This window comes from Drosophila yakuba, chromosome 3R, assembly GCF_016746365.2.
Source record: "Drosophila yakuba strain Tai18E2 chromosome 3R, Prin_Dyak_Tai18E2_2.1, whole genome shotgun sequence".
NCBI lineage: Eukaryota > Metazoa > Arthropoda > Insecta > Diptera > Drosophilidae > Drosophila > Drosophila yakuba.
This window is the reverse complement of record NC_052530.2, coordinates 22,788,320-22,802,911: the sequence shown is the minus strand read 5'-3', so window position 1 is coordinate 22,802,911 and position 14,592 is coordinate 22,788,320. Positions and strand designations below refer to the sequence as shown.

At 46.6% G+C, this 14,592-nt stretch overlaps 6 protein-coding genes across 8 annotated transcripts; 4 read left to right on the top strand and 2 right to left on the bottom strand.

Annotated features, from left to right (window-relative positions):
- The first annotated feature begins 342 nt into the window (after positions 1 to 342).
- On the top strand, positions 343 to 5,700 carry LOC6538037 (pickpocket protein 19). Its single transcript, XM_015193129.3, has 7 exons — positions 343 to 3,894; positions 3,954 to 4,488; positions 4,562 to 4,967; positions 5,023 to 5,076; positions 5,134 to 5,269; positions 5,330 to 5,442; positions 5,506 to 5,700. Exons 1-7 carry the CDS (start codon positions 3,677 to 3,679, stop codon positions 5,688 to 5,690), a joined length of 1,647 nt encoding a protein of 548 aa, XP_015048615.1. The 5' UTR covers positions 343 to 3,676; the 3' UTR covers positions 5,691 to 5,700.
- LOC6538036 (pickpocket protein 19) lies at positions 5,680 to 7,815 on the bottom strand. The gene is made up of 7 exons (XM_015193128.3): positions 7,662 to 7,815; positions 6,939 to 7,593; positions 6,584 to 6,884; positions 6,418 to 6,465; positions 6,222 to 6,366; positions 6,056 to 6,162; positions 5,680 to 6,006 (listed from the first exon to the last, which is right to left on the bottom strand). Exons 1-7 carry the CDS (start codon positions 7,811 to 7,813, stop codon positions 5,735 to 5,737), a joined length of 1,680 nt encoding a protein of 559 aa, XP_015048614.1. The 5' UTR covers positions 7,814 to 7,815; the 3' UTR covers positions 5,680 to 5,734.
- A 265-nt stretch (positions 7,816 to 8,080) lies between these two features.
- On the top strand, positions 8,081 to 10,162 carry LOC6538034 (pickpocket protein 19). 2 transcript variants are annotated; one of them, XM_039376899.2, is made up of 6 exons: positions 8,081 to 8,193; positions 8,256 to 8,820; positions 8,881 to 9,030; positions 9,093 to 9,291; positions 9,348 to 9,584; positions 9,645 to 10,162. In XM_039376899.2, the coding sequence occupies exons 1-6, from the start codon at positions 8,081 to 8,083 to the stop codon at positions 9,749 to 9,751; spliced, it is 1,371 nt and encodes a 456-aa protein (XP_039232833.1). In that variant the 3' UTR covers positions 9,752 to 10,162. The 2 variants fall into 2 exon arrangements, with proteins under 2 accessions (XP_039232833.1, XP_002098569.2); XM_002098533.4 differs by having other exon boundaries at positions 9,348 to 10,162.
- A 410-nt stretch (positions 10,163 to 10,572) lies between these two features.
- Positions 10,573 to 11,226, top strand: LOC6538033 (general odorant-binding protein 99a). Of its 2 annotated transcripts, none has more exons than XM_002098532.3 (2): positions 10,573 to 10,682; positions 10,761 to 11,226. In XM_002098532.3, the coding sequence occupies exons 1-2, from the start codon at positions 10,644 to 10,646 to the stop codon at positions 11,154 to 11,156; spliced, it is 435 nt and encodes a 144-aa protein (XP_002098568.1). In that variant the 5' UTR covers positions 10,573 to 10,643; the 3' UTR covers positions 11,157 to 11,226. The 2 variants fall into 2 exon arrangements, with proteins under 2 accessions (XP_002098568.1, XP_039232834.1); XM_039376900.2 differs by having other exon boundaries at positions 10,581 to 10,682; positions 10,767 to 11,226.
- An 80-nt stretch (positions 11,227 to 11,306) lies between these two features.
- LOC6538032 (pickpocket protein 19) lies at positions 11,307 to 13,261 on the top strand. Its single transcript, XM_002098531.3, has 5 exons — positions 11,307 to 12,250; positions 12,313 to 12,465; positions 12,520 to 12,649; positions 12,707 to 12,896; positions 12,959 to 13,261. The coding sequence occupies exons 1-5, from the start codon at positions 11,432 to 11,434 to the stop codon at positions 13,200 to 13,202; spliced, it is 1,536 nt and encodes a 511-aa protein (XP_002098567.1). The 5' UTR covers positions 11,307 to 11,431; the 3' UTR covers positions 13,203 to 13,261.
- Positions 13,182 to 14,410, bottom strand: LOC6538031 (mitotic checkpoint protein BUB3). The gene is made up of 2 exons (XM_002098530.4): positions 14,113 to 14,410; positions 13,182 to 14,057 (listed from the first exon to the last, which is right to left on the bottom strand). Exons 1-2 carry the CDS (start codon positions 14,302 to 14,304, stop codon positions 13,269 to 13,271), a joined length of 981 nt encoding a protein of 326 aa, XP_002098566.1. The 5' UTR covers positions 14,305 to 14,410; the 3' UTR covers positions 13,182 to 13,268.
- Positions 14,411 to 14,592: the final 182 nt, after the last annotated feature.

The following is a 14,592-nucleotide window of genomic DNA, read 5'->3' as shown; positions in this document are numbered from 1 at the left end:
CGTGGCAACCTGAATCGACAAACTTGCGCTGCGTCTATGTCCCTGGAGTCTGTATACTTAATCTCAACTTTCTAGCTTTTGTACTTCCTGAGATCTCGACGTTCATACGGACAGACGGACAGACGGACAGACAGACGGACGGACAGACGGACATGGCCAGATCGACTCGGCTACTGATCCTGATCAAGAATATATATACTTTATATGGTCGGAAACGCTTCCTTCTGCCTGTTACATACTTTTCAACGAATCTAGTATACCCTTTTACTCTACGAGTAACGGGTATAATTACAGTTTTTTACTTCTAATTACCAATACTAGCCAACCAAATCATATTTTGTGAAAATAATTATACGATTACTTTAAAACTAACACTCGTTTTTTGATTTTCGTGTAAAAATCCTTCTTTTTTAAGGCTATTTTTTTTGCCTGCAGGACCAAAGGACCAGAATCAGGAGCAGAACGAACTTCCTGCTGCCTGAATGCGCCCGAGTCAATGCAGCTGGCGCTGCAAATGTGTGGAAAAAGTCCTGCCACCCCGTTTTCAGCATGCGAGATTGCAGATTTCATATGCAAATTTTGCACTTCTTCAGAAAATTATTCAAATTACTTGCGAGCGACAAGCGCTGCTCTCTCGCCACCAGTCCTTGCTGGCTGCCTTTCGTCCTGCCGTCGATTGCATATAAACAAAACACCTTTCCGTTGGCCAAACAAGTCGACAGCCTTGGCCGCTTGACAGCCTCCCATCGATGGGCGATGGCAAATCTTTGCTCCGCGCCGGAAACGGAAATGGAAAGGAGGAGGAAGCAGGAGAAGAGTAAATGTTGAAAATGCTGGCCCATCAATCAGCCAAACTGGCAAACTGGCAAACTGGCGAAATGGCAAAATGGCGGTTCGGGCTCTATGGCTGGTAATCCGCGTAATATTATTAAATAATTAACACGCGTTACTGCCCTTGTTTATGACAGCTTAGCGACCGGAAGTGATGGCGCCCAGACTTTTGTCTTCCAGGATTTACCCATCAAAAGATAAACGCAATTACCGAGCAGTTTTCTGAGCATTTTGGAGCCGCACAAAAGACAAAGCCTTTGCGGCGCGGCGAAACATGCAAATTAGCGTGCCAGCGAACGAGTTAAAGTTCGCTTTTGAAGGGAATTTGCATATTTAAATGGCATTTTCGCCAGACACTTGACAGTCTAACTGGCAGTTGACAACATTCAGTGGGTCCTGGGTTTGGGTCCTGCTGCTCATGCTGCTCATGCTGCTCCTGCTCATGCTCCTTGATCCTGTCACTCCGGTGACAGTCGGTGCCTCGTCACGTTTCTGTTGGCTCATAAAAGTGAGATTGAATTTTGAACGGGTGGCCCACGAAAGTCGAAAGTCCCTTTCCACGTTTCTGATTCGCAATCGCCCTAACTTTCTGCCATCCCGGGTGTCTGTGCTTAATAGGCCACATGAACTTGAACCCCGCCACGATGAGATGATGATGATGATGATGTGGATGATTCATGATGATGATGACACCTCCGACGAGGATGCGAGATTGTTGCACACGCGCAGGGATACAAAAGCCAAAGCCAAAGTTAAAGTGAATGTGAAAGTGAAAGAGAAAGTGTGCCTGAAAGTTTCTGGCCAAGGCGGAAGTCATTAACGTGTGTTCGGAGTCGATTAAGTGTGTGTCATGCGTGTGTGTTTGCTGGAATTTTATTTATAGCCACTCATCAGCGGACTTTGCCCCACTGTGCATAATGGGGAGCTGTGGCGGATTTATTTCACGGCCCGCGGCGATTTAATCAGCCGGTTCGAAGGGGTTTAAAGTCACTGAGAAAAGGTTTACATTTCGAGCCTCTAAGTGGATGTCTGTCTGGATAATGAGAATAAAATAGCAGAAGCACGCGCTAGAGGTGGAATGGAAAATCTGCGAAATATGTGTATGCTTTTGAGTAATTTTATTTCACTGACCACATAAATCACTTGCAGTTGCGAACTAGTTTGACCAGCGTTTTTGGCCAGTGATATACCTGAATTAATGGCCATCAATCAATGTTGAAAATGCTGAAATTGTCATTTCCCCGCTGAGCGGTTTGCAAGCCCGAGTTCACCTGAAAACCCCAGAGCATAACCGAAAAATCGAGGACGAGCGCACAAATCAATTGGCATTCAGATTCTGAGCAGACAGTCGGGATGTTTGATTGACACCACGCTAATTGGCGACTATTCGGGTTGTCCCTAATGCCAGGATTAGCAGGAAACCACGTGTGCACGTGTCTATGGCCATTTCATGCATCCTTGTGGGTGGAGTTATGGACCGAAAAGATCTAACATTCCGCCATTTGGGAGAAAAGTATGTGAAAAAATGGCCAAAACATGAATTTCTATACTTTTTTAAACTTATATTTAAGCTCCCAATCAGTTAGCATGGAAAAATGGAAAAAAAAAATGTTGGTTATTTTTGAAAAACGTACCCCTTACAAAAAAAGTGAAAAATTCAAAAAAAAAAATTTTTTTTCAAAAAGTGATGCATATTTATAGCCTGTGCTATAGCTAATAAAAAAAGTATTTCCCTCCATTTAAAACAATTTTTAATTGGGAAAAATCCTTTTTTTAGGAACTTTTGCCTCATAAAGGGAATCAACTGTTTCATCTGCTGATTACATTCATTTCGACCAACTAACTAACTTGTCTAGTGATTGGAAGCTGGCAGTATTGGAGCAAAGCCAACGCAAATGCAAGACGACATTATCCGCTTTGCCCCAAAAGTCGACTTAAATCCGTGGCGCTAAACACGCAACTGCAGAAAATCATGTTGTAGAAACTCAGGGCATAGTTTGTTGGCCAAATAAATCACGCAGCCAAGCCACCGAAATCCAGGCAATCGACGAGGACAACAAAGTCAAAGCCAAGGAATGGGAATAGAAATGGGAATGGGAATGGGAATGCACGCAATGATAAATCGAAAATATTTTCACTTGTTTACACAAAACAATTCGGAGCGACAGACAATCGGAATGAAAGCTTGACAAAAATGTCCAACATCTTCCCCAAGTTTTCCATTTGACCAGCACTCAATAAAAAGTAACACAGACTCCTCCAACCGCCAGTGGTTGGCACTTACACTGGGAGAAAACTACAGACCAGGGGTCAAAGAAAACCAAAAAAAATTTGGAAAATTTAAATTTTACTTATAAATAACACGGTATTGAACCTTTTAATGGAAAATATGTTAAATAGTGCGAGAAACATGATTTCCATTTCTGAGCATTTCAAGTACTGTACCCTTGTTTTTCCGACTGGAGCAGCTCCTTTTAATGAACGAACAAACAGCAGAGCCAACGGAGGATTACGCTGCCAATGGACAGTGACTGCACCATCCCGCGCCATCCCGAGTCGAGTTGAGTAAACAAGTGGCGCGTCCTTGTCCACTTATAGTCCTGCCACCCCCCTCCTGCACTTGCCCCTTCGAGTGTTAATTGTGTGCGTGATTTAAGCTTTGGCGGGGCAGGGGAGCCAGTCGAGATCCGGAGCCACCCACCCGACCATTTCGAGTAATTGCTTTTTGATTGAGTTCAATGCTGCGGAGGCTTTCCTCTGCGCTAACTTAAATTTGAATGTCCAATTTAATTGCAGCCGTCGAACGAAGCGCATCCAGGCATTTTTTTTGCTCCAAAGTCGAGCCATGTTCTATCCACTGGAACTGCCCAGAGTGCGTCGTCCTCTTTACAGGGATTATGGCGGCAAATCGGGACTCATCCAGACGCAGCAGGTTGCCAGGAAGGGCAGGCGTTTGGGTAAACTATGGCACTTTATGCTGCCATATCTCAAGGACTACGCAGCGGAGTCCTCCGTGCACGGCATACGATATCTGGCCGATCCCAAGATGAGAAAGTTCGAGCGGTAAGCTGTTCCAACTCCCTTAGCTTTTTCGAATCAGTCTATAGTTTGTGGCACATCAGGGTAATTTGGCTGCTGATTCTGGTGGCCACCAGCATAGGTGCCATAGTGGTTTACGTGGACCTCAATGAACTGTACCAAACGGTGCGCATACAGACCACCATTAAGAACACGATGCTCCCGATTTTCCGCATACCATTTCCCTCGATTGGATTCTGTCCCAGGAACCGGCTGAACTGGAGGGCACTGGAGAACGAGGCAGTTCATCACTTCCTGGGCGCCAACGTGTCTGCTGCCCAGAAGGACGTCTTCGTAAAGTTCTTCACTGCGGCAGGCGATCCACACTTGTCACGCCTGAATGAAATGTCCAACTTCTTTATGAACAAAACTCTGACTGATGAGCTGCACATGCTAGACCATCTAGACCTTCGCGAGGTTTATAAATTCATTCAGTTTAAGTGCCAGGACTTGTTTCACATCTGCCGCTGGCGGGGCAACGAAGTAAACTGTTGCGAGGTCATTGAGTATCAGTTTACAGAGGCCGGATTGTGTTTTGTCTTCAACACGGAGATCAGTCCGGCATCGCGACAAAAAGCTGTGAGTAAACCTATCCATACTTTATCCAATAACTTTCGATATATACAAAGTATATGTGTGTTCGCAACTGCAGAAGGAGGATAAATACTATCCACTGCGCACGCCGCATTATGGTGAAGGCACTGGCCTGGATGTCTTCATCCGACTCAACAGGTCCTACATTCGTCCTGGGAAGCGGGGCATCAATGTGATGATCAAGCAGCCGCAGCAGTGGAGCGACGTGGTGCGCCATGTGCCACATGAAGCCCACACCAGGATCAGCATAACTCCCCGATTCACGGTCACGGACGAACGAACCCGGTCGGTGACGCCGGAGGTCAGGAGATGCATCTTTGGCGATGAGGTCGACAATCCGCAGTACAAGAACTTCCCGGACTTCCAATACTGGGTGGGGAACTGCCGGAGCAGGTGCCATCAGGAACATGTCATCAATCTGTGCCAGTGCTCTCCTTCCATATTTTTTCCCGTCTCTGATAAAGGTAACTTAAGATCTTCTATTGCCAAGTACTCACATGAAAGAAGTTCCTTCCACAGATAACTTTACTATTTGCAAAGCCTCGGACTTCAAGTGCCTGTACGAAAACAGAAGTAAGATCTCTTCAAGGACAATTCACATAGGATAATATGATTTCTTTTGTATCACAGTTACCTTCAGCATTGAACGGCATCCCGAGGAGGACGACTTTGTTAGGAATCCTTTCAAGGAGAGCATGATCTGTGACTGCTTTACCAGCTGCTCTCAGCTAGTTTTCGACCGGGTTTACACCACCACCACGCTAGAGTAAGTGCATCCTTTGTGTGACCCACTAAATGTCTTTAAAATATTTAAAATCCTGTGCAGTAATAATGAAACGGACACCGAGGCGGGTACAATGCGCCTGGATATTTTCTTCCAGTCCGGTTGGTTTATCCAGTATCAAACTGTCATGAGATTTACCTTTGTGGAACTACTGGGTTGGTTACGAATTCCTTTTTAAATATTTTAAATCATCTTTTATTGTACTTTTATTTCTTCAGCTAGCTTTGGTGGCATAATCGGCTTGTTTCTAGGCGCCTCCTTACTGAGCGCCTTTGAATTGGCCTACTACTTCTCAATTGGGCTCTATTTGTACATTCATGGCAAGAGAAAGTTAAAGAAGCCGGAACCTCACGTTGTAACTATTCCATTTGGCCAGAAAAAGATAACACCCATTAAGTTTTGACATTAAACATTTAATAAATACAGCAAATCGAGCAGAAACCATCATTACCACACATTTTTTCTGTATTTAAACGGATGCCGGAATTGGCTTTCATTGGCTTCCTTGTGGGCAGCAGGAATCTCTGCCAGATGACTCACTTCGTTCCTGAGGTAGCCCCTGAAACTGGCCCACTTAACCATCAGGTGCTTCATTAAGACGCCATAGTACTGGTTGTCATATAGATGCACTGCAAGTCCCACAGTGAGGTAGTAAATCAGTTCGAAGGCACTCACCATAGAAGCCCCCAAGCAGAGTCCAAAGATTCCACCCAGATTGGCTGCGAATATACTAGTTATATGTCTGGTTAACCATGCCAACTGCCTTACCAATCAAATCGATGATGGTAAACTCCAGGCTGGTGCGGTACAAAGGTGTGGTCTCCACTTGGTAGTGCACATCCACCCTGAAGAGCGTCTGCTGCGGATCTTTGGGTCTGCAAAGAATGGTTTCAGATATCTCAGGAAATCAAAGAGGGGTTCCATTTAAGTCTACAGTTTATAGGCTGACAAAGGCAGCGTGGTGGTGGCTGTGTAGTAGTCGAGCAGGTAGCAGTCCACCAAACAGGAACAGGTCATGCCCAGCTTGGTGGCACTGAACAGGGCATCCTCGTCCCTTCGCTTGTCGTAGCTGAAAATGTCTGCAACAGATGGGTATTATTTCCAGAATTAATGTCCTCAATTTCTCCCACCATTGTGACGAGCCAGGCAGCGCAGGCTGACTGCATCGCATTCAGGAACTGAAAGAAAATATTAAGACTTAAGTATAGTTAAATAAAAAGTGTAATTAACAAATATTTCAGTTCATATAAACCAGCTTCAAAAAGTTATATACTTGCAGATAAACTTTAGACTCACCCCTTTTGTTACTCAGGAAGAAAATGGGCAAGGAGCAGTTGCAGAGCTGGATCAAGTAGGACTCGTGGCATCTGTTGAGGCAGTTGGTGAGCTGAAAGGGTTTCCCGTACTTCTTGGCCGAGTCACTGGAGTCCAGCTCGCCCTGCTCGTCCGCAAAGAGGCAGTTCCTGCGCTCCGGCGGAATGCTGCGCGTGGTGTTGTCCGTCCAAGTGAGATCCGGACGGACAGTCACGTAGGTCTCCGTGTTTTGGGTCATCGAGTACACGACATTGTTCAGTTGGTCGGTCTTTTTAATCATTACCTGGAAACGGTTCCTTCTAGCAGTTTAATATTCTACTTCCTGCCAGATACTTACGTAGACATTATTATTCGCCTGCGAATCGGGTCGCCTGAAGCTCTCGTTTAAGAGTAAGTCAAAATTCAAGCCCGTACTTTGTCCTGCTTTCGCATTGTGCCTTGGATAGAAGTTACGACCCTCCCTCTGTTTAATTGCCTTGGAGCGTGGCGAAATCTCCGAATTGAAAACCAAACAAAATCCAAACTCCGTCTTCTCCAACACGAAGTACTCGCAGCAATCGAAGGAGGAACTGCGCCACAGGCATGATTTCTGTACCATAATATCCTCGCATCTAAGCGTCAGAAAAAGGGCCAGCTCAGTTAGGTTCACAAAAGACACCGCCTCCAGATTATCGTCCTCCAGCTGGGCCAAGCTCGAAAGGTAGCTGCCAAAGCGCAGGGTTTCCAGCCGGGAAACCAGGTCGGTGAAACTTTCGACCAATTCCACGCTGGCATTCGCCGGCAGGAACTGCTTCTTGGCCGCCTCCAACTTCTGCCAGTTGATGCGGTTGTCCGTGCAGATTCCCACGGCCGGAAATGGCACCAGAAATACGGGGTACTGCGGATCGTGGACCACCGTCTGCAGCTTCTGGGAAACGAATCGCTCGGAGAGCAGGAGGTAGAAGAAGTAGGACAGTGCGATGCTGATGATGAGCAGCACGCACCAGATGATTCTAAAAGTAACGATTACGAAATACTTAATAAAAATTAAGAAAATCTCTTTAGAAAACAAACCACATACCTCTCCAAATTATGCAGGTGTGAATCGTACAGGTAGCGAACGCAGTGAATGGTGGACTTTTCGCAGTAGCTCCTAAAGTGGACCTTTAGCAACTCCCCGAGGCACTTCTCAGCTGCCTCCTGTGGCTTTTCCGACTTATCTGCCCTGGCCATTCCGGTGACGAGTCACTCAATCACTGAGCTTTTTGCCGGAATGCGGAGAACCCTTTTATGGCCACCAGTTCACTTGTAATTGCAGCGGGCAAAGTTCCGCCGGATAGGCCATCCATCCATTATGGCTCACAAGCTTTGTAATTGAGTAGTTATGTTTCCTGCCATTGATAAGCCCGCTGACAGAAGTGGTTGTCTGCTCATTGATTAGCGCACCGAACTACCAATTAGCCAGATTTTCCCACAGTCGCTGCTCGTCCGCTGAGTGAAATGAGTGCCACCGCCTGGAAGCCAGAGCCCTCCTCCGGGGATAATGATGATGACCACGAGGAGTTCAAGAAGCAGAAGAAGGAGGAGGCAAGCGGATGGGTTTCGACCAGGCGGTAAGTGATGTCCTTCATAGCTATGGATAATTTTATACAGAAATAATCCCTTTTCCGCACAGATACGCTAGAATTCCGCTTAAGATAATAGCTGCTCTGGTCACTGTTTATGTGTGCATGTTGTCCTCGGAGCGCTACTTCTACTACTGGGTGCAGACCTCCATCGAGAGGACCGATATGCATGTGTCCGAGATCGACTTCCCAGCCGTGACCATCATTCCCATCCATATCCACAGCCTGCAAGCCGGGAAGCTCCCCAAGGCCTACAATTTGGTTCAGTCCGTGATCTGGCAAACGCCGATGTCAGCTCGCCTCACGGAGCACAACTTCACGGAGTTCGACGACTTGGACAGCTGGGACATGAGCACCTGGAGCATCTACGAGTCGCTGCAGATCAGCTGCCAGCACTTCTTCATCGAGTGCCAGTGGCGTCGCCAGGCCGTGAATTGTTGCGACCTCTTTCGACCCACCAAGACCTTCAATGGCTTCGCCTACGAGTTCAACTCACTGGTCTCCTCGGGCAAGGTGGACACTTGGCCCTGGTCCGTGGCTGCATCGGGATCCAAGAGCGGGCTCTATGTGAAGATCAGGCGGCAGCAAAGTGTGTATACGTTGAATACACTGGGGGTGAGTGCGATAACACATAGATAGTGCGGCATGACATGGTAGTAATTACCACAACACCAGGTGATAGTGCACGAGCCCACTCAGTTGCTGGGCATGAGCATTGACTACTCCTCGGAGGATCGCATTGTGGTGCCGGTGGAACCACTCCGTTTCACTGCCGAAGTGGAGGTTCGTGCCCGTCCTGTGCAAATGCGTCGTTGTTACTTTGCGGTTGGTTTTCTAGACTAGATAAGACTAAACCATTTAAAGTCTATAACCAAATTGTACCCTAGAATGAAATCCCAGAGGGGCGGTCGCGTTCGGAGTGCATCTACAAGTGCCACTTTAACTACATCTTGAGCAAGTGCAACTGCTCCTTGGAACTGCCAGTGAAGGCCACTTTGGATGAAGGCAACATCACGGACGCCAAGGAAAGCAACGGGCGTAGAATCTGCGGTGTCAAGGATCTGTCCTGCTTCAATAAGCACAAACGTGGGTCTTCACTCTAAACATAAATCTTTAAAATATATAATGAATCTCTCGCTTAGTTTCCCTCTTCTCCATGAGCAACATCATCGAAGAGTCCCGGGATAACGTGTTCACCACCGTGGACTGTGGCTGCTTTCCGCAGTGTGATCACACCCAGTATCACACGTCGACCTACACGGAGAAGCTGAGCACCCACAGCACCCATGGCGCGGAGATCGAGATAGATGTGTACTTCCAGGAGGAGACCCTATTCTCCTACCGCTCCGTGCTCCGTTTCACCCTGATCGACTTGATGGGTGAGTTTGGCATCAATCACATGCGCGTTGAAATGTATCCACCTCCTTCTTTACTTGTAGTTTCCTTTGGCGGAATAGCTGGCTTGATTATGGGCATCTCGGTGCTGGGCTGCTTCAACAACATCTTGGATCACTTCGCCTGTTGTCGTTTACCCCAAGGTTCCTAGGCACACAGTGGCGTCTTGAAATCCCAGCTGGGTTCTCACGTTCCCAGACTTACCTGTAATCCAAGACAATCGACAAATGCACCACTCACCACCACCTAAACAACTAGAGAAAACAAAACGCATTCGGAGAACTACCTGCTCGGGCAGTGGAAAATTTTCAGGTGCAGCCCCAGCCAGACATAACAAAACTATAGGCTTTCTTCACGTGCACTCAGAAAAAAAGGAATGGAATAAAAATGTGGTTTTTAAATCCCAGAAATGCATGTTGATTCTTAAAGTATGTTTAGCAAAGTGTAGCTTGGAACTTTGCCATAAATAGATCAATAATAAATTCTTAAAAAGAAGAACATACGTTTTTATATACCTTCAATAAAATGCCCAAAATGAATGTAATAAATGTAATTGAAAATACTTTCGATTTTCTGCAAATAATTTGCATTTTCTGTAGTGTACCCAAATATGCTGCGGTTGCTAAATTATTATCTGTATTAATGTATGTGTATTAATCTCAATAATTTTCAGCAACAACAAAACCAAAACGACTAAGGCGCCAATTTGCCAAAGATTAAAGGGGAGCACTCTTATCAGCGACTCTCCCCACGGAGGTTATTAGATGGCATTCAGCAAATTCTTTGTTGTCCACTTGTGCCCAAGCATAAAAGCCCATCACAAAAGAAACAGATGCCCAGCGCGGAGCAGAGCATAAAAATAAAATGGGGATCCAGAAGCATAATTCCGCCTTGGAGACCCCTCAGGTACCAAGTCCACATTGCCGAACCCACATCGGATCTCGGATCCCTCGGACTCGTATAAATAGGGGCTGCCTGGCCCTATTTGTGATCAGTCTTCGCTCGTTCGCTGGAGAAATAAGTGGAAAAAAATCAAAGTAGAAATGAAGGTTTTCGTTGCCATCTGTGTGCTGATTGGACTGGTGAGTGCTCGATTCAGATAACCTGTGACCAGGTACAGACTGTCAACGCTAATTCATCGTCTTTCATTTGGGTTAAAGGTCTCCGCCTCCGCCGACTATGTGGTGAAGAACCGGAACGACATGTTGGAGTACCGGGATAAGTGCGTCAAGGAGCTGGCCGTGCCCGTGGATCTGGTGGAGAAGTACCAGAAGTGGGAGTACCCCAATGACGAGAAGACCCAGTGCTACATCAAGTGTGTCTTCACCAAGTGGGGCCTGTTCGACGTCGCCAGCGGCTTCAACGTGGAGAACATCCACCAGCAGCTGGTGGGCAACCATGCCGACCACAACGAGGCCTTCCACGCCTCTTTGGCCGCCTGTGTGGACAAGAACGAGCAGGGATCCCCTGAGTGTGAGTGGGCCTACCGCGGAGCCACCTGCCTGCTGAAGGAGAACCTGGCCCAGATCCAGAAGAGCCTGGCCCCCAAGGCCTAGTGCGTCTTAGTTGGGCGCATGGACTGATAAGCATTATTATAGTTAATAAAGTAATTGATTTTCCATAAAAGTTTGTGCTTTTGTTCGCGGTTCACAGGGAAAAATCCTCAGATGGTTATTATATCCATATGTGCAAGATACTTCTTCTTAATTGACGGCTTCTATTTACTTATAAGTTACTCGGAGTAGCAATTATTTCAAACCTATACTTTTTAATGAGCAGCTCATGTGTGCCGTCCATCTAAGCAAAACTTGGCCAACTTCTGCCATTCGTCATGTTGCTGTACACCAAGGAACTTGTGGCTCCGCGGCCGAGACCAGGACTTCTCCGCTTCAGGAACAAGCCACCTGGCATTAAGTTCCGGGAAAGACTGCGCTGCTCCTTCGCCCAATCCACCATCCCCGGGATGCAGCACGTCTTTGGAGAGCGACATCTCTGGCAGCGCTGCCTGTGGCTCACCATCGTCCTGGGAGCGGTGATCACCGGATTCAGTCTGTACACCGTGCTGAGGCATCGCCACAGCGAACAGCTCCTGGTCAGCCTGATTGAGACCACCCAGTTGCCAGTGTACCACATCGACTTTCCAGCTGTGGCCGTTTGCCCGTGGAGTCATTTCAACTGGCAGCGTGCTCCGTCTGCATTGCATCGCTTTCTGCCACGACATCCGGATGCCGAGCTGCGGGAAACATTTCGGCAACTACTCGCAAGTCTGGATATTATGAACTTCTCCAACTTTAACAGGATAAGGATTCTTGCCAATCGAAATCTGACAGGGATAAGCTATCTGAAACTGACGGACGTAATGAACTATATGACCTATCGTTGCGATGAACTCTTTGTCGCCGATTCCTGTGTCTTTGATGAGACGCCCTACGATTGCTGCCAGCTTTTTGTGCGGGAGCAGACGGTGAAGGGCCAGTGCTTGGTCTTCAACTCCATGATCTCGGAACACTCCCAGAAAAAGCACCTGACCAACAAGTTTTATCCCTACAAGCTGAGCACTGCCGGCGAGGAATCGGGCCTGAAGTTCACGATTAATGCGAGCTTCTCCTTTATGAACAACAATAGCACTCATGTTCCATTTGGAATGAATGTAAGTCCTGCTGTTGTATCACACTTTTATGTGCCTTTTATTTTAATTAATTGTTAACTAAGCTTATGATCAAGGAGCCACGTCAGTGGTCCAATGAAATAATTTACCACCTGTATCCGGATACGGAAAACTTCGTTGCTGTGCATCCGATGGTCATGGAAACCTCCCCAAATACCTATAAAATGAGTCCCAGCAGAAGACGTTGCTACTTTGATGTGTGAATATATGCCAACTAATATGTATAAGTATTTGAATACCTTTCTCCATAGAACGAGAGGAACCCTGGCTTCCATAACACTTCGTTGACTTATAATCGGGAAAACTGCCTGGCGGTGTGCCTCCACTTGGTTGTACTGAAGACCTGCCAGTGCTCAATGCCAGCTGTTCTCCCTCCCATTGGTAATTATAGGGGGAAAACACCATTTTTTCTAACACTTTCAATATTTTTTTATTTAGAGGGAGTTCCGGAATGCGGAATTAAGGATGCAAAATGCTTGGGCTATAATTCCGATATATTTACCTACGTGAAAGTCGGTGAGCAGGAGAAATACATTAACGACTCACGACAAGGACACTTCTGCGATTGCCCAGATAATTGCAATTCACGGCAATACAAAATGTCGCTTAATGTGCGCAAATTGGATTAGTAAGTTCAATGTATATAAATATTCTTAATCAATAGATTGACAAATTCTCTTTCTCTCATAGCCCAAAAAACTCCACAGAACGATTGATAAAAGCCCAGGTTTATTATGGCCAACGCGTCATGACCAAAATCATTACGAAACTCAAGTACACCAATATAGACTTACTGGCCAACTTTGGCGGCATCATAAGTCTTTATATTGGGGCCTCCGTCATGAGTTTTATAGAATTTTCATTTGTAGTGGGAAAACTTATGTGGGTCTTCTTTAAAGATGCGCGCTTGAAATTAAAAGAGTATACTAAGTAGCTTACTTTAATTAATGATGTATAACTTCGCCGTAAACAAGTAAATGAGTAGTTTCGGTAGATAACATTATTTTTGCTTGGTTTCCTGGTCCGTGGGATAGCGTATATAGATGGCCGGATGTGGCACGGTGGCCGGAGTTTCTGGAAGTTGGTCCAAGTAGGAGCAGCCGATGGCCAGAGCGCTGCCATCGGAGCTGAAGTTGAGCGTGGATATGGAGGTATCGTATTCGTGGAACTGGCAAAGGCGCTTCTTGTTGAAGCCATCCCAAATGTTCACAATGCCATCGGATCCGCCGGTGGCGAATGTCTGGTAGACATTATGGAAACTCAAGGCATTCACGGGGTAGATCTGTTCGATGTTTTGCTCCCTATTTCGGTGGCACTTGAAAGCGAACTTGCGACGCTGCACCTCAGGGTCGTGATCCAGGTACTCCACTGCCACGCGTCCCTCGATAGAGGACATCACATAGCCCTCTTTGTTGGGGAATAGACGAATGCAGCGGGTCTGATACTTAAGCGAGGACTCTCGTTTCATGATGTAGCTGTCCATCTTGCGCAGGTCCCAGATAAGCACCTTGCGGTCGGAGGTGGCCACCACGATCTTCTCGTCTATCACGGACATGGAGTACACCTTTCCGTTGTTCTGCTCGAAGGTTCCCACGCAGCGCTTCTCTCGCATGTCCCACAGCTTCACGGTATTGTCCCAGCTACCCGTGAGGATGCCATTGACGTACTCGGCGTGCTCCACGCATCTGATGGGCTCCTCGTGGGCACCAACTATGCTTTCCGCCTGGGTGTTGACATCAAAGAGGCGCAACTGGTTGTCCAGGGAGCCACTGACCACGTGCACTATGTCCTGCGGACATAGTTGGTTTAATAGGGAATTGCGAATGTGTACAAAGGAGTCTCACCATGAAGGCACAGTCCAGAATGGGGGCATCCTGCAGAAATTTCTGGCGCAGCTGGTTTGCCGGCACGTCGTAAAACCGAAGTGTTCCGTCCCAAGAAGACGCCGCCATGTACTGATTCGATTTGGGGCCAAATTTCACGGCGGATATTAGATCCTCCGGCGGATTGTTAAGCTTGAACTCTGGGGGATGCATTTTGTCAAGTCTTCTGCTAGTAACAACGCGTTAATTAGGCAATAAATTCAAACATAAACTGCTTAAAGCAAATCAAACTCCGAATTTGCAAGGCGTCTAGAGTAGAGATGCGAGTATTTCGATATCACTATCGATGCATCGCATAGCTGCATCAAGGGGATTCCCGAAACAGGTACACTTTAAGTAATGTACAACAATTTAATAAAATCTTGTTTAAACTATATAAATCTGTTATTTCCCGGATAAATTGCTCATACATATTTACACTCCCTTGATTATAAACATTAT

Excerpts from the sequence above, each read along its gene's own strand:
- LOC6538037 (XM_015193129.3), top strand. The coding sequence starts at position 3,677 with ATGTTCTATCCACTGGAACTGCCCAGAGTGCGTCGTCCTCTTTACAGG. Across the intron at positions 5,077-5,133 it reads GTGCCTGTACGAAAACAGAA|TTACCTTCAGCATTGAACGG; the intron begins GTAAGATCTCTT and ends TTTGTATCACAG. Across the intron at positions 5,443-5,505 it reads TACCTTTGTGGAACTACTGG|CTAGCTTTGGTGGCATAATC; the intron begins GTTGGTTACGAA and ends TTATTTCTTCAG.
- LOC6538034 (XM_002098533.4), top strand. The coding sequence starts at position 8,081 with ATGAGTGCCACCGCCTGGAAGCCAGAGCCCTCCTCCGGGGATAATGAT. Across the intron at positions 9,031-9,092 it reads TGCGTCGTTGTTACTTTGCG|AATGAAATCCCAGAGGGGCG; the intron begins GTTGGTTTTCTA and ends ATTGTACCCTAG. Across the intron at positions 9,292-9,347 it reads CTGCTTCAATAAGCACAAAC|TTTCCCTCTTCTCCATGAGC; the intron begins GTGGGTCTTCAC and ends TCTCTCGCTTAG.
- LOC6538031 (XM_002098530.4), bottom strand. The coding sequence starts at position 14,304 with ATGCATCCCCCAGAGTTCAAGCTTAACAATCCGCCGGAGGATCTAATA. Across the intron at positions 14,058-14,112 it reads TTCTGGACTGTGCCTTCATG|GACATAGTGCACGTGGTCAG; the intron begins GTGAGACTCCTT and ends CTATGTCCGCAG.
- LOC6538033 (XM_002098532.3), top strand. The coding sequence starts at position 10,644 with ATGAAGGTTTTCGTTGCCATCTGTGTGCTGATTGGACTG. Across the intron at positions 10,683-10,760 it reads TCTGTGTGCTGATTGGACTG|GTCTCCGCCTCCGCCGACTA; the intron begins GTGAGTGCTCGA and ends TTTGGGTTAAAG.
- LOC6538036 (XM_015193128.3), bottom strand. The coding sequence starts at position 7,813 with ATGGCCAGGGCAGATAAGTCGGAAAAGCCACAGGAGGCAGCTGAGAAG. Across the intron at positions 7,594-7,661 it reads CACCTGCATAATTTGGAGAG|AATCATCTGGTGCGTGCTGC; the intron begins GTATGTGGTTTG and ends CGTTACTTTTAG. Across the intron at positions 6,367-6,417 it reads CTGCCTGGCTCGTCACAATG|ACATTTTCAGCTACGACAAG; the intron begins GTGGGAGAAATT and ends CATCTGTTGCAG.
- LOC6538032 (XM_002098531.3), top strand. The coding sequence starts at position 11,432 with ATGTTGCTGTACACCAAGGAACTTGTGGCTCCGCGGCCGAGACCAGGA. Across the intron at positions 12,251-12,312 it reads ATGTTCCATTTGGAATGAAT|CTTATGATCAAGGAGCCACG; the intron begins GTAAGTCCTGCT and ends TTGTTAACTAAG. Across the intron at positions 12,650-12,706 it reads AGCTGTTCTCCCTCCCATTG|AGGGAGTTCCGGAATGCGGA; the intron begins GTAATTATAGGG and ends TTTTTTATTTAG.